General features: G+C 36.2%; 1 protein-coding gene across 1 annotated transcript; it reads left to right on the top strand.

Annotated features, from left to right (window-relative positions):
- The first annotated feature begins 6,745 nt into the window (after positions 1-6,745).
- LOC139983162 (uncharacterized) lies at positions 6,746-19,388 on the top strand. The gene is made up of 15 exons (XM_071996538.1): positions 6,746-6,897; positions 9,208-9,303; positions 9,654-9,980; positions 10,369-11,007; positions 11,229-11,573; positions 12,070-12,198; positions 12,687-12,721; positions 12,909-12,942; positions 13,153-14,711; positions 15,277-15,491; positions 15,996-16,072; positions 16,534-16,592; positions 16,728-16,775; positions 17,587-17,620; positions 18,045-19,388. Exons 2-15 carry the CDS (start codon positions 9,243-9,245, stop codon positions 18,074-18,076), a joined length of 3,594 nt encoding a protein of 1,197 aa, XP_071852639.1. The 5' UTR covers positions 6,746-6,897; positions 9,208-9,242; the 3' UTR covers positions 18,077-19,388.
- The last annotated feature ends 3,626 nt before the right edge of the window (positions 19,389-23,014 follow it).

The raw sequence follows: 23,014 nt of genomic DNA, 5'->3' as shown, positions 1-23,014 counted from the left end.
CCCAAAAAATGGATGGCAGAGTTAGATTGACTACATTTTCTTCCACAGAAGCAATGAGAATATTTCTATGAAAGAAATTCTATTTCATATAAATTGTACACACACATTTAGCCATTTGTCTTACCGATGTGTGCAAAAACTATTTTTGTAATAGAGATTTTCACTGCTATGTTTTTATCTTTTATTTTTATAGAATGACTAGATACTATATTTTGAATAAATGTCTAAAAAGTGCATAAATTTACCACTACTTTGTGTGCTTTGTTTATGTCAGCGTGTTATAAGTTAGGAAAGACTTGGGCCTTCTGGTAAATCGTTATTAGCGGCAATCATTTCAACAATCGTCAAAATAAATACATTAATAAAAGAGGATGGAGCTCCAAAGGGCATGTACTTCTAACAATCAAATGGTCTGCAATTATAAATGCACTAAATCGTAGTAATTTGCAACACTCGAGAAAGCCGATAAAAGTATGCAACTTATATAACGATCGATAAGGTTTTAAGAAGGATATAATATTGGTGATGGAAACGAGTGACGTGTTCTTGTCAAGCGGTAACCATTCTCAGAAGCTTCTTAGTATTGCATCTTGTCAATCCCAGGATTGTTTAGACGGCGTTCCTTGCTACACAACACTCTGCGTGAAAAGAAGAAAATAAACTGTTCTTGCTCTACCGAATTCTTCAGTGGATTGACACCTGGTACAGCAAAAATAGGGAATGTGAGGCTGGGGGGGGGGGGGGGGTATTCATCATATTAATGATGACAGACCGAATTGAACAGGGGTGGGCACGAAGTTTATCTGGAGGGTCCCAGTGAAATTTTGCAGCACAATCCACGTACCCAGTGGCGTATAGTAGGCGGGGGGGGGGGGGGGTCAGGAGCGGTCAGGAGGTGCCATGCCACAGCCCCCATCATAAGAAGAGGGAGCCCGGGTACCGTTACGGATTGGGGGGGGGGTTAGTCACTTAGAAAAGGGGCCACCGACTTTCATAACTATTGTTTTGCTCAAAAATTACAGGAAAATATCCGGAATTTGACCGAATTTGTAGCTGTATATAAATATAGTCTGTTTGGCAGTAAGGTTTTAATGTGAATCTTATGTATTAACATCTACAATATTCGCTGAGCATTACATGTTCACTCCCAGCATCTGTGATATTGCCAGATTGCGTATGTCAGTACCGTACTGTTTAGAAAAGCACATGCTATTCGCAAACATGACACTTTGTTCTTCGTATGTTTAAATTTTGAAAGTATTTATGGGGATGCTAGTGGCGAACTATGGAAATTTTCCTTTTTTTGGGGTAAACGATTCTCGGGAATCTGATTCCAACCATTCTTGGGGGAGGGGGTGGAAGATCTTTTTCAATTGCTGCACCGCGATTGGGGAATATGTAACCACTTGTAATCAAGACGGCTAAGAAAGTCTCCTTAAAGGTTAAAACTCACCTTATGTGACTAGCTCTCAAAGACACTTTACGTTAATGTTGTTGGATTTCATTGGTTTTTGCGCCCTTGGCGCCCTTTCCTAGTTGGATACGTGCGAACACATCTTAAGTTTGTACTATTATGACTAAAATTGAATAATTTGAATAAACAATAGGAACAATTAAGAAACGTTCGCTAAAGATTAAGAACTCCTAACCATATAATTAGTTCAATGCAATGCCAAAGGTATTTTAAATGCATTAAGGCCTAAGCCACCTTTCATAAACAAAGTTTCTCACCCCTCCCCTTATTCCCCTCCCCCACGATTTCATCCCCTGTACGGGGTGACAAAGGACGGATACGCCCCGGCTGCCAACTATTCTAGGTACGCCACTGCAGATACCGTAGCTCATAAGGTAAAACTAGTCCCGTGACGGATTAGATATTATATTACATGGGTGATAATAATGATCAGAGGTTCTACATGCCTGACATTAGGTCCGTCGCTAGACAGGGACACTCACGGGACACTCAGAAACTGGTTTGTGACCACCTTAATTAGTTGTTGGTACCAACACGTACTTGGGTCTTCATTATGGGAGGTTGGTTGCCACACCAGCACCAGTATTTCGGTTTGAGAGACGTCATGAAGTTTTTCTGGAAAGTAGGTTTCGGGAACGTGTAAAAATAAAAATCGAAGTTATATGGTTAAATGGTCAATATTTTATTTCGCAATTCGGTCAGGCTTTGCTACTTTCCCTTTTCAAGGCACCGATATACCTGTAGTCAATTGACTCTTCCGCAATTGCCTACGATGACGAAGCGTTGTATTCCGCGGACGAGATGCCGGCCCGACGTCCTCTTGTCCAGTGGAAAGCACATTAAGGACCCCCAAAAAAAATCATTATTAGCACCGATATCTATCGTCTTAAACACATGAAATTTTATTTGAGCATGCTTGATTACCGAGTTAACATGATTTTGGTACTTCCAATATTTCATGCTGCTCAGGTTACAGAGTTATATTCTAAAATAATGATATACTTCATTTCTGTCCTGTGCTGATGAGTAGTTTTCGTCAATGCACACTATTAGTTACAAACTCACTGTATTTAAATAAAAGTTTTAGCAATTGCAATGATATCAGAAGACGTTACAACCGGCCAAAGAGTTGAATGGTACTTGTACGTATTTCATTAATTGTGTTTGGAGTTACTGCCATCCTGTATACTTTACAGATATAAAAGCATTTTTTCTAAATCTATCAGCCATGAGCTCTTAACAACGCTTCCCTTAAAGTCAATCGGAAGTTGGAAATTACAAATACATCTACAGATTCAGTTTTGTTGTAGCTGAGGTTATCAAATGAATACAGGTTAATGTCTAGATTGAAATAAAATGAAATACCTTGCGTATATTTACTCTGGTTTTCATTGCATGTAGTTATATACCCCTAACCTGTAAGAAATTTGCTTTAAAACAAATCTGATTTGTGCATTCGTTTTCAGATTCATTCATATGTTAGTATAGCAAAATGTCTTCTTGTTTCTTTATTAGCTAAAAATTAATATAAATATATCAGGATAATTTCTTTGTCCATATATGATAGGAGTTAGCAAGTGCGTACATACCTTCAACTTCTAATGAATACTTCATCTTCAGCATATCGTTACAAACGCATTCATAGGTTCCTTCGTGTGACAAGGAAGTCTCACCAATAGTTAAAGATTTATTATCTGAAATTGTAATATTCCCTCCCAATCCTGTATTCCGCAAGATTTTATTAAAAGATAAAATTTCTCCGTCAAACATCCATTTTGTATGTACATCCATTGGACAACAGCCTGCAAACGTAACAGATTCCGAAATTGTTACAGAATATGAATTTCCACCGCTGAAACAACAAACAATTAACATACTCAGACAGTAAACTGTCTTCATCTTCATTTTATAAAATTTGTCACGATTTAATTAAAAACAAATCCTTTTGCTTTGTTTTATGTTTCTGAGTAGTTTGAAAATAACGATGTGATTTTTCTGGGCATTTATTTATCTTGCATAACACTAGTTGTGTAGCTGAGTTGAGTATCACGTTTGCATTGTAGCATACACATAATTTGGGTGTTCAGTGTATTTGAATATGCATGAGCACCACAACCAATCAGAGATAGGATCGTGATATGTTTATTCATATCCCAATAATGACATGTATTATTGTTAGTAAAGGTACTCAAAGATATTTTCAATCGTGTCGTGAGAGGTCTTCAAATATGGAAAGTGAATGCTGCTCATATAGTAACCGGATATATGACAGTATAATGTTTTCAAGAATAAACCACCCCTTTCCCTTGGAGAGGGTGTCTGTATTTGAATTACCGTTCTCCCCTCCCCTCCCTCTAGAGAAAGGAAACTAGTTTGATGAGTTTCTGAACCCTGTTTGACATTGGCATATGTTGTTTATTATTGTGACTAGGTAGTTCTTATTACAATACAAGGTGATAAAAGTAAACGAAATGTTCAAACATGTCTACGTATGATTCGATTGTAAATAACAGTGTCTCGATGACGGCTCTAATGAATAAATCTTCCGCTCTGTAATTTAAAACGTATTCTAAGATGTTGTACTTTCCATCGGTTGGAATGATTTGTTCGGTAATGCTATAGGTAGCTTTGAAAAATTGAAAATCAAACGCAAGACGCTGTTTAGAATAATGTTTCTTAACTTAATTTTCTTTTGTCTTAGACTCTCGATTTCGTGATGCAGGGTTAATAAAAGGAGATGAGCAACGCCATGCATACCTCTAATGTATTGGATAAATGAAGTTTGTCTAAAAATATTTAATTAGTGTGTTATAATCTTCCTTATAAATTGTATTCAATTATACCGAATACCGAAACCATTGTCAGTTTTATCATCTGAAAGAAAACTTCGTAAAACAATTCGTAAAAATTGAAACCTGTTTTCGGTTCTTCATTATGTCCTAACACGACTTTCGTTATTTCCCACGAGAAATGAACTCTGTTTGTGTAGTTAAAGTAAGGTAGATATTGTTCTGGTCGAATACAATATATGTTACAATGCCTAACGAGAGTGAAGGTAGCCTTAGAAAATTCATATACAATAGCTCAACTTGTAATTCCGGGAAGTCAAACAACAAATTACAATTCTCATTAAAGTGAAGCAGAAAAACTTATGATAAAGCGAAACGAAAGCTTTGTGCACTATTTTCAATAAAAGTACTACGCTCGCCGATGAAACTTAATATAATAACAATAGCAACGAAAAATGCTGTTATGTACAACATCTTCCTCTCAACTATCAGGGTAGTCGATAATATTGATATATAGTCATTTTATGTTCCACCGTTTTGTGTCTTTCAACGTAGATCAAAGAGACGAAAGCTTTGTAAATAACTTTATTTTTGCTACTGTTTGATAAATGAGATGTTGTCACAATTTGTAAATTAAGAGGCAATGATCGATACATCAAACTCCACTTAAAGGGTGTGAAGACTCGCGCAAAAAAAGAAACGTGTAATGTCGGTAATCTGACCTAGTTTCGAATGAGGTGTAACAGAAGTGTTAGACACCACCATCGATCCCAGAAAATACACACACACACAGCTTACTACCATCGGTAATTAGACACTAGTATATGGTCAGTACATACAGCTACGGTCAATACCTAAAGCAGAGTGCACAAACAATACAGCAATGGACATCTCAGGTCCAGCTAAAGATAAGGCATCACGTTTTATTACTGTACTGTCTGCATTCTGTAGCGACACGAACAAAACGTCACTTGCAAGCAACGGAAAGTTAACCTTTTCAGAGCACGGCACGCGGTTTGGGCGGTTCCTCATTGCCATTAAAAAAAGTAAAAGAGGTAAAACTCATTTAATGATCCATACAAGAACTTGTTTAACTGAACCAACCAGTGGAATTGCCACGCATTTATTTTCGTGAAGAGTTGGTGCTTTCGGCTCTTACTACTCAACTATTAAAGAGAAGCTGTGATTACAATCAATCGCAACCATCCTAGCCGTGGTAATCGCTTTGTTTGTTCGATGGCAATGGCATATTGATGATGTGATCACCGTAATTTAACTGAAGTGGTCTTTTTATGTTTCATACTTTAGAACTTTTCAATAGTGTAATCCACAGAGGAAAATAATATTTTTACAATGAAAGTGTACTTGGAAAAAGTCTCTGTACAGCGAATATAGACAGTTATATAAGCAAACATTTCAAATAAATATGTTCAATACAACTAGGACCAGGCTTGCGCTTTATCGTCCCTCAACACACGAGTTTGTTATTGGGTAGTTGGGAAATATCTAAACCAGTTACTTTAATATACATGACGATGCAAGAAAATGTTATACGGAAGAGTATAAGGACATCACATTGATTTTTAGATGGAAAAGAGTGTGAAATATTAATTTAATATTGATAACGTTATGGCCATTTTTACCGAGAATGGAAACTGCAATATTCATATATTTTACCGATTCGAACAGTAACTTGATCTGGACAAAGGGACATTTTATTCCTCTTTAACAGTTTAGTATTGTAGGTAAGAAATCATAGTAATGTCCCTTCTACATCTCCGTAAGTAGGTACCTCTGTTAACGATCAACAGTGCTTACTGATTTTCCCAATACTTGTATAGAAAAAAAACTGTATAGGGTTGTCTTGTATACACATGGCGCGTATGAGCAAAACTCAGAGACATGAAGTGTCAGTTCTAGACAAATTTTACGAGATGGTTTAGTTCACTTATCTTTCAAATACAACAGACATCTACAAAATGAAAGCGAGTATCTCAATTAGAATGATATTATTACATTATTGCAAGCGCGCAGTAATCTATCAAAGTCAGGTACGATATGCGCAACTTATGTTAAACTTAAGTTTTAAATCAATTGTACCCAGATCTTAAATCTTGTAACCACATTATAAACTTGAAAATTATAGTTATTAACAAACTAAACAGACAATTGGATTATCTTTCAAAAAATCACACACATTATATTGATAGGATGTCGTTCTCCAAACGCAGTTTATTTTAAATGTTCGCATTGTTGACATCGATTAGAACTGAGCAATTAAACAACACCTTGTACCTGCAAACGGCTGCACTTTTTCTCTAGTATAGACTAGGTATGTAGATTTAGTTTGTCTTGCGTACCAACGGCAAATCTATATAACGCTTATTTTGCAATGGTCCAATATCAATATTAAGTAAACAAGAATGGACTTTGATATATCTATCGAGACATCATGCACACAATAAACTGTTGTACAGCGTAATGAGTAGGCCTACACCGCGTTCGTTCTGTGTGACAAAGCTGTAAGCGTTCTCTACTCTTGTACACGTTGTAGGCTATACTATTAGGTAGTGAATGAAGGGCGTTAGTGCATCTGTCGTGTAAAGAGAAATGCAAGTTTCATCGATAGATCAAGTAAGTTAATTTAGTTCTGTTGCATGACTTTATCGTTTAATGATTAGTTTTACTTCTTGTTAAATGCCTTTTTTAATTCTGTGTTTTGAAACCTCCAAAGAGTAAATCGGCAATGAGATTTCCATCACGTTTTGTTGCACTATTTTTAGTTGAATTAATATTAAAATAAGTGAACAAAGCAAACCTTAATTCCAAAGTGTATCCAAAGATATAAACTTGCAGCAGCCTAGTTGTATGTGCTTAATTACTTAAGTTACCAATAACCATCTTTCATGCAAATCTAAGCTGGCAGCCTAGCTATCTGCATATTGTCCCAGATTTATCATTGCTAGGATATCTTTTCTGGTAAATTAAAATACACAAAAGGGATCAAATTCTCTTAGTCTTATGCTATTTGTAATAAACTAAAATGAACTACTAAAGTCTCGTCGTAAATTAAATAATTATATATTATAATTCTTAAATTCTGCCCTTCAACTTCAAGTGCTTAGCTCAAATCAAAAGGGAAACCTCATCTCAATAAAGGTTATAGAAAGCAAAGCGATGAAAAGCTATTTTATGGAGGGACGTTAATCTTTTTCAATATGCCTCAATATAAGGTTAAGGTGGTAACACTTGGTAAAGCACACATAACTGTAAAAACACTCAATGGCGCTGAACAACAATACAATTATAAATTATAAAAATATAAAATAAAATATGATGAGTATCACTGAGTTTCTGTAGACGACTAAGACCTTTGAATACGTTATCAGAATATATCTTTAAAAGCTTTATCTTTAAAAGCATTTGACCAAATCATGTTAATATATAAAGACCACTGGTATGTTCAAATAGTTAAACACCATTAAACGGTGGGAAAGTTACGGTATCTAATTTGACAGGCCTGAACATTAACACAAATAACAAATGGAATGTCATAAACTCGATGTTTGATATTTAGAGCTGTGTTAGGTTATCTCTGGATGGCTTTGTTTACCCTGAGTATTGAAAGAATAATGTATGAAATTTTAACAGATATTTATGCAAAACGTTACAAAAAAATGTCACCTTCAAGCTTGCGACGATATTGGTTGAATCAGTTTGTTTTTCCACAGAGTTCAGTAAGAACAGAATCGCATGTGTTCCATTAATTTGTCATTCATTCATTGATAACTTTGGATGCAGGGATGTGGCCGACATCATATTCCTTTATCCATTTCAAGTGTCGAGCGTCTATACTGTCTTCAGAGGTCTTAGTTTAGCTGCGATCTTGTGATATAGAAATTAGTGAATAAAACGTATTTTTGTAAACGAAACTTTCAGTTCTTTTATTAACTTTCTTCCCTATCTTCATTTATCGATCTTAACTTATCTCAGCTTAAATCATATTGTAGAAACAATGTCATAATATTGTACTAAATATGCTTCACTACAAGCTTCTGAACACATTATTTGTTAGTCATCAAGTTACGAACACCAGTCGCAACACAATATGCTTGGTTATGTCTCAGCAGACACCCACGGTTGTTAACTATTATTGTTCAATCCACAAATTTATACTATAATTAAAAACCAGCCAAAATTCTAATATCTCCCTGATCTTATTAAGTTGTGGAAAAGCCCTATACATATTTCATTACAAGTAGTATACTTAGCTGCATATACTAGGAAGATGAAGTTAGAAAATCTTACAACGAGAACGTGGGCGAGAGTGAGAGAATATACAGCAGTGAATGAGTATAATCACTGACATACAAGTAAGCTGAACGAGCCGATCTTTAGTTCACATTATTTAGGATCCGAAAAAACTGAAAATTGAAACTATGTACCACGGTGCAATATCTTGATAGGAAGTCTAGCACAGCTTTTTTATTAAAGCTATGACTATTAAAAAATATCGTTGTAAAGATCTTTTCGACAGGTTGAAAGCAACGCTTCCACAACCGTTACTGAATCGTTATCAGAGTGGCGGGATTACCCAAATTGAAAGTTGACATAACCAATCTAGATATCAATGTGTACACAGTAATAAAATAGTTCAACGGTTGAAATACAGAATAAACAGTTGGATTTATCTACGAAATGAACACATAATCAGAATACTTAGATTGAAGAGGTGCCTCGACCATTGAATTACTTGAGGCTGTTGATTCTTTTTTGTAGGTACGGTTATTATTATGGTAACGTTATATTTTTTCTTTTTTTGAATTTGGATCCAGTATTGAGTTCTGTATTAATCCATAGTTATTTGTTCTAGCTCGTAGATCACCTCTAACTATACGTTTATACATATTATTCACACTGAACATCGATACTTCATGTTATCAGGTGTAGCAATTCACCAGTTTATAGAAGAGGGAACCATGGCCGTCGGATACCTAAGGAAATTCATTGTGATCATCTACATTTCAAGCATTTTGGTTGGTGAGTGAAGCTAATCAGTTTTCTATCCGAATTTACAAATTACTTAACGTGTGTATATCGATGATCTCTCTAATAGTCACTCTCGGTTGTTTGTATATGTAGAGAATTAGTATCAACAGTTTCTCATATAGCCACTGTAAGTACATTGGATAAGTTCATATTATATAACAATAACATACAGTAAACACGTGAAACTAAAAACAGAAGGATGAAAGTTGTCTCTAAGTTTTGTTTTGCGGTAGAATATATCCAAGGGCAATAGGGGTATAGTAATTGAAGAGAAGAAGATTTTAAGTTTAGCCCAGCCCATCCTACATCCTGAATTAATATGTGACTTCATCTCGTTTTAGGACTTGGAACCAACGAAACCTGCAGATCTCCTCAGTACCTGGAAATAGGGAAATCTGGGATTATTCTTTGTCACTTTCCTGATGGTTTTTCGAGTGTTCATTGGTATAACACACTTAATATTATAGACGATGATCCGACATTAAACTACGAAGGAGGTTCTATCAAAAGTGGTTCCGGGTATGACTCGGGAGAATTCGACATTCAGTTCGATGGATCGTTGCTGATAAACAACGTGACACTTAACCACGAGACTATCTTTACTGTAACCAAGTTTACAGACAACGAAGACTCCCCGAGAATTTACGCTGTTGATGTCCATACCTTTGGTAAGTGGTGATGAGTGATTTTTTACCGGTTTAGGTGTAAAATTTCTCTGATAACATTTTACACACTGCTTCTTTATCGATATTGTGCTACTGAAAGATCATGTATAGTAAACAACAACAGAAGATCATAGGGAATAATTTCCTGATCCTGATAAAGTTGAACTGTAACCGATGTCATTTTGAGAAGTGCGATAAGTGTGATTTAGCTGCCGTTTTGCTTCTCTGAATAATAAAACATATCTTTTGAGAAAAATTATAATCAGAAATGTACCTTTAAGATACTTATGCTAGTATGAGTGTCTCTTCACATATTCGAATCATCAACTGACTGTATTTTAGATAATAATTAATATTCACACCTTACATTTTTCTTAATTGTGTGTTACAGTTAAACCACAAACACCTTGCCCAGTAATCGATCAGTGTTCTTGTGGTTCCGAGATCTGCTACGTACAGTGGACTCTCGAAAGGGAATTCATATGTGAAGTGATGCAAGCCAGACCAGGAATACCATTAACATGGATGAGGTGGACACAAGAAGGCCACAGAAATGTTTCATTTCGAACTTCAGTTGAAAAGAGCACATTAACCCAAACCACTTCAGTGACTGTTACAAGTGAATTCGACCATTCACAATTAATAACCTTGGTCTGTAAAGCTGAAGACGCTTTGCATTTATTGGAGAAAAACGAGTCTATAATTCTGATTCATAGAAAAGACGAAGAAATATTAGACGAAGTAGTCTTCGTATCATTTGAACAATACTCAAAACTGACTCTAAACTGTTCCTATACAGACGTTCGCGTTCTCGTGTGGGAAAAGAAACATATTGACGGCTCCCTCGAAACTCTTGCAGTCATTCATGGTTTGAATAACTTTTCCAAAATCTTTGACGATAGCCTTTCTTTGAATGAAGAGGGCGCCCTGGTAGTATCTAAAGTTGATATACATCACGAGGGGACCTACAGATGTACTTTTATCGACGACAACAAAGAGGCGGTGAAGTCATACAAAGTTGCTGTATACGGTATGAAAGTGTTAAATGTTGTTAAAAGGCTTCATATCTTAGCAATCTTACCTCACTTTCGTGTTACTATTTCTATGCAAAAATCGTTATATTTAAATATGTCTTCAATATAATTTTGCTGTGTGCAACAACATGACATTGACCGTCGACTGTACATTTTCGTTCATAGCTGTTCTAAAAATAAAATAAGTAATACTTTCATCTTTTTACTTTGTCGACAGTAAATCCTGTGCCACCTTATCCAATCATTGATGGTTGTGACCACGTACAATATTGTGTGTTGACGAGCGGTATAAAAGGCAGTCTAACCTGCTCTGTGAAAGGAATACGGCCACAGATTCAATTACAATGGCGGGCATTCCGGGATGAGGAGAAAGAACTGATTTCATTCAGCAATCAACGTTCTACGGCTAAGATTAATGGTGACACGTCAGACATCGAACTCACGACAGACTATGAAACCAGCCCTGGGAGAGATAAACGGATAACAGTGGAATGCTATGCTGTCGGAGAAAATGTCGAGCTATTCCAGTTATCTACCAAGGTCGAATTGCTTCTCCCATTTGGTACGGTGACCTCAGAACATCTCGGCTTATATTTAGGAATATGCATATTAGTTCATACTGTTAGTCATCGATAAATGTGTTTCACACTAGTTTTTTTGTTCACACAAATCGATAAGATTGTGGAATGACATGGATATAGTTTAACTAATGGAAAATACGACAGAGATTATAGTTATGCTGGTAATGTTACCTTATCGATTCGCTTGTCTTCGTTTCTTTAACTCATTCATGTAGGTGCATGGTGTTGAGAGATGGGCCAACTTGTTTACGTTTCTTGCCCACGCTTTATCTTGGGTGAAAATTTCAATATTACCTTAATTCAATTGTTTCCTTGGTGTATAAAATAGCTATTCATTGTATTACATATTAAAAACTTTCGTCAGAAGCAAAATACAATGTTTGTGAAAAGGCAAATTTTCTGCGTGCAGTGATCTCTAGGTAAAATAAGTTTATCTGGAGTATAGTTCTACGTTTATGTATTTTCCTATTTGTGCAGATTCAAACACTACTCAGGAGACACCCCTCAAGGACACAAGTTTGTCTCCAGCTGTATATGGTCCAATTGTTGCTGGTGGGGTTCTGTCAATCATCGTCATCATTCCAGTTTTAATCATTCTGTGTAAAAGTGAGTTATTGTTATCAATATCATATCTCAAGGAAACCCCTGAATTATAAAAATTACTCTATACGCCAACGGTAGTATCCTGAACAATGTTGAATCATAGACATAGATGAAAGTGGTAAGCAACGTATTGGACATCGCACAAATACATTCAAATGCTCTGCAATAAATCAGCCAGGAAATATTATACATTGGACATAAGAAACTACATGCTAAGCGAGATATGGGGTTGGCGGGAGGGGTTGGGGGGGGGGCTTGCGTATTTTCCATAGAATGGGTTCATTGGATGATTCGGGTAGGGCCGACACGTTGATATCCATCGCTGTGCTTTGAAGGTTCTTTTTAAATAATGACGTCGAACAAACACGTTACCTATTACGCAAAATTGGAATAAATATTTATTAAGGTAAGGTTATTATATAGTTCTTCATAGTAACTTTCTGATTTTCTACTATCAAAAGTGTATGAATATTGTTTGTGCTCTCTTTCAGAGTCGGGAACTACTCCAAAACCTATGAATGACGAGGTAACTATAAGGTTTCCCCTTTTGATAGAATACCATAGTTTCTGTGGGGAAAGGGGCTCTCTTGCTTTACCAAATATGATTGTATGTATTTCTAATACAAAGTACCGGTCGTATTCGTAAATGTGTTGCATTCCATTTGCAAAGATTGGACGGTCAGGTAAACATATCCTTTCACTTTTTTTGGCAGGAACTGAAAATGCTTCAAAACCATTCAGAAACAGGTAGAGTATATATTTTCCAATCAACCAAAGTAATCTCGGTTACTTCAAGTGCGACTATAGGGTTATTTAACTGAACTAAAGAAAACATACCTCTAACAGAAGAAACATACTTTTCACAATATTTATCTGTTTCACATTGAAATTATTTATTTCATTTCATTTATCGAATTGATTGTATTAATAATCCTTACTTTTAATGCTCTTTTGCAGAACAAACACAAAAGAAACGTCAATTTATATGGGAACTGCAGCAATCATATGAGCTCCTTTATAGTTCTGTACAGCCGGTACCTTACCAAAAGGAAAATAGCTATAACGTCAATGACTTATTTGTCGAGGGAGGTATTGAATGTTTGCGCAGTAACCCCCTTAGTAAAAAAGAGGAAAGAAAGTGGCAACATGTAAAATCCTACCACGAGATTCTCAACGGTCAAAGGTCAAAGTCAAATCGATGCATCATCGAGGCCGAACCGGGAACTGGTAAGACAACGCTTGTACTGCAAATGACCTATGAATGGTGTGTTTGCAACAGCGGTTCTTTAATTGGGAACGTAGAAATATTGATCTTCATAAAGCTAATTCAGCTAAAAGGCGTATCGTCCTTCTACGAAGCCATCAAGCGGTTTATCTTACCAAGAGACTCTCATTTCGAGGCAAATGATATTAAGGATATTCTCGATGGAGTTGCCTCTGTACTCATAATACTTGATGGGTTCGATGAATATCCGGACCACAACAACTCACGATCAGACTTCTCAGCAATTTTACAAAAGCAAATGTTTCCCCAGTTTCAAGTTATTCTTACCACTCGAACTGGCTGCCTTCCAAAGCATTTCGCACCTCGTACAAAGCGCATCCGATTGACTGGGTTCAACGCGGAGGCCCAGGACCAATACTTAAAGAAAGCCGTGACAATGGAAGATGAAAACGCAGCAAAGACCGTAAAAGAATTTCTTTTGGATAACCCAGTCCTAGCTGATCTGTGTCAGTTTCCACTTTTCTTCGTACTGTATGCCCATCTGAGTCAGGAGAATCAAAGCCTAAAGGAATGCACCTCCGTTACTACTTTTTTCCGTTACGTAGTTTCTTGCTTTCATAGACATTATACGAGGAAACTACCAGACAATCCTGCTGATCATGACACCAGTTTCGAGAAAGACCACGATGAACTCAACAAGATTGCCTTTGAGAGTTTATGCAGAGATAAAAGAAGAACAGAATGGCGAAGGGAGGAGTTAGAAAACCGACTTGGCGAGGATTTTGTGGAGTATTACCTCCTCGTCGGTATATTGAGAGAAACTGAACTAACTGAAACAGTGGATTTACCAGGGACTGCTGCGGCTGATCACATACAAACAATACATAATATTAGGTTTTATCATAGCCTATTCTGTGAATGGTACGCAGCTAATAATCTGACAGATGTCATTAAATCTGGAAATGGTCACAGTGATAACGATGACGACACCCTTGCAGAGGAGAAATTTGAGTTCCTAGAGGATCTTGACTTATCTAACTTTCATTACGTTTATCGGTTTGCATGCGGACTAGACCCGCAGGTCGCCAAGCAACTGATAGAATACATAAAAGCTACTGATGGTGGTGATAAGTATGCTACTTTGTGTATTTTGGAGCGTAATGGATCGGTAGAACACATTAAAGATATGATTCAGAATCTCTGTTCAAGAACTGTGCATATAGCACATGAAGATTCCAGGCTAATACAGAGGTCTATCCAACAACTCCTTGACATCGTATATGCAATGAAGGTAACGCATTTAATTTAATGTTTCTATCTATTTTTTTTTAAACTGCAAGTATTACACGTAGTTACATAGGCATAGAAAATTATACAGCTGTGAAATATGTATGCTATTCAAGGAGAATATGTTAGCAATTAAAAATAATCACGACCCAAAGAAAAAACGGCGTAATTTAAAAATAGATATATTCATGATGACTAAATATAGCTCTGAAGACTAGATGGGGGGGGGGGGTTAGGCTGACAGTGAGTATAATATTCGAAAGACAAAAAACAAATATTATTGAACTTGGCATCTTAATTAAAGTGTTCGGGGTACCTCTTTATCCACTTCCCAAAGGCAACAACATCCGCCACGGTAGGCTCGTCAAGCTGCCGTAGGTGAAAATTGGGATTATCAAGCAAAACAGTTCAAATACACTGTCAAACTCTCATCACGAAGCAACTCGGACCAACTGCCACAACATCTATGTACAGAATATTAAAAACAGGTCATCATTTCTGAAAGCAACAGTTGGAATCTCTTTCAAATAAGTAAAAAAATTCTCTTAAAATTCTGTTTCACTATTCAGCCACAGATTAAGGTGACAAAACTACTTCTTCATGAATCATTCCGTGGCATCGATGTCGATAAATGTGAGATAATCGTAACATCTGGCTTAAAGCTGTCATGTCAAAACACAATCGAGACATTGTGGATCGAGGAGAGTGAAAATGATCTGGGAGAGAACGAATTCAAAGACTTGTTGAAGTACAGCTTACAGTGTCCGAGTCTCAAGAACGTTTCGTAAGTTTAGACTGTTGGTAATGAAGTTTATTATTTTATGGCGGGAAAAGTATTTCCGTAGGTATTTCTTAGCTTCCATAAATAACGGAGTCACGCATTTCAAGTTGCATCTTTACAACGCTTAGGCATAAAAATTAATGTGACTTGTAGAAACTACCCAAATTGGGTGAGAGTTCATTGGATAGTAAAGATATGATAAATATTCCGTAGTACCGTCATGAACCAGCTACGTTTTTCGAAAAGAATGAAAGCAAGGAATGTGTGTGAGGTGATATCGCACTCGCCTGATAAAAACTGCGAACGTTCAAAAGAAAAAACATATACAAATTTCAGTTGTTTTGGTCGGTATAGTTGGGGGGAAATGACTTGGTGATAATTAAATACAGACAGAGTGAAAAGAATTTTTCATTCAATTAAGCAAACATTTGATATATATTTTACTTTGCGTCATTCTTTATCTCATTCTAACAACGAATCGCATTGTTCTTTTTATAAACAAACCAGACTTTCTGCGTCTGTCGTTCCGAGTGCTCTTGGAGATGAAGCTTTATTGAAACAGTTAATCCAGAAGAAAGTGACAGGTACAAATATTTTGACGTTTGTGATGTAAACCTAATGATCCAAAAAAAAAACTGCCTCTAATGAGAAAGAATACATAAATAGTCCAATCTTTCCAGATTATTCACTTGCTTTCATACTAGACTCGTTATTTCAGTTCATGTTATAATTTATTGAATAAGTATATAAAACATAGATCATATTTTAGAACTTAATCGTGTGTATTGTGGAAAAATCAATTATTCACAGATTTTGACACAGCGACCACACAAAATAGTCTGTGACCTTTTCTCTTTTCTTGTCTTAAGCAATTGATACTCGTTATTGATAACGCCTGTCTTGATACAACGGATATTTCGTCCAATAGATATTTCAGTGTTAACAGAAAATGCAACTTTAATCTTCATTATATCATGAATTGATTACGTTAAGATTCTTTCATTGTTCACTGAGTTAACTTGCGCATTTATTTACTTCCTTTCAGTTAACTGGTATCCATCGGTAGTTTGGTATTTCCTCAATCTGCAAGAGGACTGCTGGCAGGTATGATTCCTAAGCTCTACCCGTTTGTGAAATGGCGTTCTCACTTTATTCAAGCACAAACTGCAATCTCTTGTCCCTTTTAAAGTAGAATATTTGCTTCTGATCGATGTTGTTGTTGTTTTGAATTATTTGCAGGTGTCGAATGGCATATCCCAAATTACAGATGACGAGTATCTGAAAGAGGCAAGTGTATTATTAAAAAAAGTAATGTTGTATTATTTGGGCTAACAGAATAACTTACGAAGCCAGACTGTTGTTAGAAAGTTCCGTGTTGGTATTTCTGTCCATAATTCAGTGTGTTATAATTCGACTACAATATTTGACAAGAACTACATTTTGTTAGATATACAAGTAGACTTCAGAAGCACTGTGATTATATGTGCATCACTTTTACACCCGTGAAATAGTGTATTAATTTGGATTTTTTACGTTATATATTTTTTACATTATATATTTTTCCCGTGTGTGTGTTTGGGCAGGTGGGGGGGGGCGGAGCTAACCATTTTAATTAAGCTTTATTTTGGACACTATTCTAAATGCTTTCATGTTCATTGAGGTGTGAGTTTCCTTCATGTGGAGTGGTCTTTCAAATGTATCAATATATTATATTAGAAAAGTAGAAATATAGTATACAAGTGTACATATAATAAAAGTATATGGTATATATTATAATGTACATAGTATTCATAGAAAATGTTGTAAAAATAAAAAAATGGTATATGCATATTCGTCCTCGTTTGAGAGATAACAAGTATCGAAAAGTAATAAGTGATTGGATAACAGGCCAGGTTAGTGTAAACGTAAACATTTTCGTTATGTCGTTTTCAATTACCGGTGCTAATAATGTTACTATTTCATTAGTTTTATTTAGCGAAGTTTGCCACATGTAAAGAGATTAACATAAAACTTAACAGACAAAGTATCATTTTTCGTCAACATGGTGGATATATTGCAATGTTCGGTGTGTTAACATTCATGATTTGCATTCTCACAGGTCACCAGAATTCGAGAAATTAAGAAAAACCCAGGTAATTTTCAATTCTTCCGCTGCGTTTGCATCTTTCTTGTTTCCCATAAAAATTAATTAGTAGTAGAATTGTTGGGTTCGTTCAAGCTGTATGAAGAATACATAATGGTAATGGCATGCTAGTGTTTGACTATCACGTAATTACACTGGAAACTCACCAAAATAATATCACATAGAAAGTTAGTTCGAATTGTGATGCAATGGTAGAATTATTTGTAGACCTAGTTGGTAATGGCATGCTAGTGTTTGACTATCACGTAATTACACTGGAAACTCACCAAAATAATATCACATTGAAAGTTCATTCGAATTGTGATGCAATGGTATAATTATGTGAAGACATAGTTGGATAGTCTTGTTTATCGCATAACACCAATAGTTTTGTTTTCAAGTAATACATATCTCAACGATGGTTTTATTTACAGCGATATCCGAAGTGAACATTTCAAATTCATGAGAAAATGACGTTTACCGTGACGCTTCCAACTACGAAACTCTCCTCAGTTTCCCCTGGAAATGTCGAACCTTGACCGAACATGGGCACGTCATGTACAGGATATATGCCACTTTGGGCAATACTGCTTGGGGCTCGCAAATTTGTGTTTTGTTGTTGGTGAACTGAATGACTTTGAAAAAAACTATGGCTTTTCTCACTGTTTCACGTTTAACCCTTTTTTCGTATTTGTGGAAAACTGGGATAATAACTTGCAATTATATCTGTCCACAGAGGGGCAAAGCAATCGCGTGGACATTCCTCTTTATATGCAGGTACTAATACAGGGGTGTGGGCACCTTTCTTCTTTTTCGACCTCGAACCAAAAATCATAAGTACTTAAATCACAACCTTGCGTTTAGACCTAATTACAGATCTTATTTGCAATCTAACAATACCTCATAATGTACATGTGACGTCTTAAACTTATTTCACTCAACACTAGGAATACACCTATCTTTTCTAAAATCGTGGATCTGCTACCTTATGTTGTGTCAAATTATCACGTTGGTGAGTGTCTCTTTATATGCCCCCCTTCCCCAACGCTACTTGCGAGTTCATTACAATTAACCGGTATTTTTTGTACACAATGTCACATAAGTTTCAAGAAACAACATGAACCATGATAGTGCTGTATAATTAATTTAAATTAAATAAAATTAAAAAAATTGAAATAAATAAAATTTCAATAAGTTCAATGAAATCTTAATAGCTGTGAAGTTTACACAACATGGACGATGTGATGATAAGAACAATGACAAAAGCATTGATTAAGGAAGGGATTAAAAGTGGACAGCAAAAGTAAATAAACAGCAATGGTATACCTGATGCTGGATAGGTTACTCTTTTAATAGTAATTTGTGACCTACTTCACAAAAGGTTTACTTAAGTAGCTATATTTTGCATACAACGCGACTTCTTAGAACGAGTGAACTTTGATTTGATAATGTTATAAACGTACACTGCAAATTTAAACTTTCGTTTGCTGTCCGAATTAATATATTTATGTATATATAAATGGAAGAGCATGCATATGTGAATTGGTTGATACTATATGTCGTAAACTATACCACATAAGTGTACGGTGGTAAACTATACCACATAAGTGTACGGTGGTATTGTTATCGTAACCGTGCAAATTATAAACGTTTTAATAATTGCATTTATATACATTGTAATTCAGAAACCATATTTTCAATAGAATGTTAACCGTGCAGAATGTGTTGCGTTTATTTCAAGTCACCTTGAAGTGCTCCCATAAGGTAAGATTGATGGGGGCAGTATCCATTCCAAGTGTAAGCCAGTCAGAATACCGTCCATGTGACATTGGCTTGAATCCACAGCGGAAGAATCTCAAGTAAGCACTAGCTAACGTGTGCCCTTTCTCAATCGCGTATTTTGATAACCACCCGTTTTATTTTCTAGCTTGAAGATTTCTTAATACATAATTTCCGTTTGTATAATATCGCCAAAGTTTATGTAAATAGAGTTAACAATCATTGTAAACGTTTCTGTTCATATAATATCGCCCACATTATATGAAATATCGGCTATGCAAATGACTAAATATGTCTCTCCTTCAGTAAAACAGGAGAAGTTATAAAGCTTAATCTATTAAGTCAACTAGAATGGGAGCCTTATTAATATTCAATTTGTTTGCATAATTATTGCAGTTCCCGTTCAAATGAACATTTTTGAGTAACTTTCGTGCTACAAATGGATTTAGTGTTACACAGCATATGTTACATCTTTTTCAAACTGGCTTTAGAGGGCGGCAGAGCGTTCAAAATTAGATAAACTTAAAACCACTGAGGTTCAAATACTCTTGTTTGTTCATGTATATCAGTAAACCTTGATTACTTACACCAGTAACACTTCATGTGTAACCATTAAAGGATTACACCTTACGTCACTGTCTAAACTTCTAAACAGAAAACAAAAAGAGAATATATAACGGATAAAATAACTACTATCATTATCTTTCATGACATGTTGTTTTCAGCTGTTAATGTTAGAACTTAAAACTCCGAAAAGGACATAATAGTTTTGAAACAGTGAACAAACTAAGAAAAAGAAGATATTTTTTACCGTACAGTAATTATTGAACACTGTTTTCGTTACCATATTAACAATATCTCATATGAACAATTTCCAAAATGATTGACATTTTTGCGGTTACCAAATTTGATCACATTCTGTTTGGCAGAGATGTCAATTACTCCCGAATCGTAAATATAAAATTGCAAAGGAGGTGGATGAATGATATGCATCGCATAAGTAGATTTAGATCGGCATTTGTCTTTTTAAATTGAAAAATGCATATGTCGATTCACGTCGAACTGTTTTGGAGACGGTTTATAAGACAGAACGGTTTATGGAAACGGTTTATGAGTTGGAAATTTGTCGATTTAAAATTATCCAAAGTGAAATATATCGGTGTGTGTCCGTTTACACTTGTAGTTGTTTATTTAAAATGACTCAAAATGAAATATATCAGTACATGTCAATTAAAACGGGTAGATCATGTCGATTTAAAGTGGTATATACCGACTTGAAATACTTAACATCGATTCCCCGTGATTTAATACAAATGGGCCCGCTATAAACCCGCTACATTATATCATACCTCAATTGGTCACATTTGTTACAATGATATTAATAATCAGGGGTTCTTCGATACCTAATACTGATTATCATGAGGGCCCGACAATCTTCGCTCTTGGTATATGTCTTCATGCTCACATTCATTTCAAAAAGAAAGAAAACATATCCACTTCTTGTAACATTTGACATAGTTATTGCCATAGACGGCGATCCGTTCTTCCGAGTGGGGGGGGGGGGGATTATGACATTGTTGACTATCTTAGCGTAGCGCCACGATAGGTTGGCGCGAAGCGTACAATAAAATTTTGGGATTTAAAATCCCTCTAGATGGCGTGAAACGGCACTTCCCGAGGATTCCAAGCGGCAAATACCCAACTTTAAAATAGAGATATCATGTCCGAAATATCTCATAATCAGGATCCAAAATCCTTTTTTTTTTAAATTTCGGGTGGTATTTTCGGAAAATTGCCCATGTCAATCTTGTTTCAGGCGCTAAGTTGGAATGTTCGAGAGCTCTACTATATTATTCGATGGAGAAAATAGCCCCATGCAGGCTATTATAGGCCTAAACACATGCAATACACATTTACACGGTTACATTCCGTTTGCTTTTTAGCTAGGGAAAACCTGATGAGTTGAACTTAGGGAATAATGCGAAGACCTAGCAAATGTAGGCTAACTTGGCCGGGCAGTACGATGGTAGAGTGCTCGCCTGCGGTGACAATTGGAGGTCCCTGGTTCAAACTTCGGTATCAACATCTGATACCAAAACTTCCCTCCACTTAATATAGGAGAGGCTAAGTCTCAATCCCCGAGTTCCGTTGCCATTTGCCAGGAGAGGAAAGTGTTTGCAATCTCTGCAAATGAACAGCTGTTCTCAGGTTGGTTGGATGGGGACATTAAATGACTGTACTGGAAGTAGGATTTTGACCCGCTTGCCTGAAAACATTCCACTTTTCGAGTGTACATGTACGTGTGTAGGCCTAGTACAGGGCCTATTTGAATAATATGAGGGTGCATATATGAACTATATCAATACCGTGGGCGGAATAATACCCTTTTTTTTTGTTATACGGGCCAATGAAGCCTACAGTCAACTATTCTTGCTATATAAAGACGCTTTATTTGAAAAGATCACACTGCGTTCATGGTAGGTGAGAAATGAAGCTAAAAAAGAGCCGTATATTCACGATGATGCATAAATGTAGGCATGAGAATATTATTATCCCTGGCATTTGGTGCGGGGATTTGGTGTCTTACATCCCCTCCACCCATTTTCATGGGGTGGGGGATATATCCCCCATCCCCCCAGGATCGCCGCCCATGGTTAGTGCTACAGCCTGTATCTATATAACAATTCAGCAAACAGTTTAGACAGAAAGTACTCCCTCCCCCACATAGGGATCATATCCCATTGAAAAAGCAGCTTAGACCAGAACATTTCATACGATATAATTTTTTTTTAGACCCTGTGCATTCCACGTGTGCATGCGAATTTACGATACACGCAGTTACTTGTAAAACAGATTCTGCATACACGTGAAAATAGTACAAATGGGAAGGTATATCACATTCGAACTGTAATGTTATCGTTTGGTTGTATAACTATTTCAATTTATAAATCATTTTCTTCTGAGTCGAGTTTCCAGAACAACTTGAGCTATGTAATATTGGTAGTGTCACTTAAAAGACCCCGATGGACAGTGACGTGCGTTTGTATAGCCGTTGTACACGCGGCTATTTCACACCGTATTTCACAACGTGCGTTGTTTGCTCAGTAGTATGCATTGCTTTAAGTACGGAAGCGTAGAAGTGACATGTAAATTGACGTTTTTATGAGATGCAACAACTAGTCAATATGACACGAAGTAGATGAGACGGTTAAAGTGCTGACATAAGAAAGTCTGCATTGCACTGAAAATCTGTATCGAACTGTTATGGGAGCCATCTCAATAGTTGCAACAGCAGTCAATAGCATGTTACAAAAATGGCCTCTTAGCGTGGCCGCAAAAGTAAGAACTGTTTTTTACTCATCAACTATACCTACAAAGTCAAGAAGGTGTTCGGGAGGTTTGCAAAACGCTGTGTTTGTGAATAACAGAGTACCTATGAAAACGTTCAAACATACACATTGTACAATGTTGGACAGCACGATATATGTAGCAGTACATGATTAAATGCAAGTGAAAACTATAAATAATGTTTAATTTAACGTGTTAACGATACAGGGTTTGTGATTTCAATATTTTGTACCCATAGTAAGTGTCTGTATAAGATCGTGAAATTACCAATGAACTA

The sequence above is a fragment of the Apostichopus japonicus genome, chromosome 16 (genome assembly GCF_037975245.1).
Source record: "Apostichopus japonicus isolate 1M-3 chromosome 16, ASM3797524v1, whole genome shotgun sequence".
NCBI classification, from domain to species: domain Eukaryota; kingdom Metazoa; phylum Echinodermata; class Holothuroidea; order Aspidochirotida; family Stichopodidae; genus Apostichopus; species Apostichopus japonicus.
Note: the sequence above shows the minus strand (reverse complement) of the source record. Positions and strands in the feature narration are given on the sequence as shown.

Coding starts and splice junctions, on each gene's coding strand:
- LOC139983162 (XM_071996538.1), top strand. CDS start 9,243: ATGGCCGTCGGATACCTAAGGAAATTCATTGTGATCATCTACATTTCA. Junction 14,712..15,276: donor ACATCGTATATGCAATGAAG/GTAACGCATTTA, acceptor TTCACTATTCAG/CCACAGATTAAGGTGACAAA. Junction 17,621..18,044: donor AGAAATTAAGAAAAACCCAG/GTAATTTTCAAT, acceptor TTTTATTTACAG/CGATATCCGAAGTGAACATT.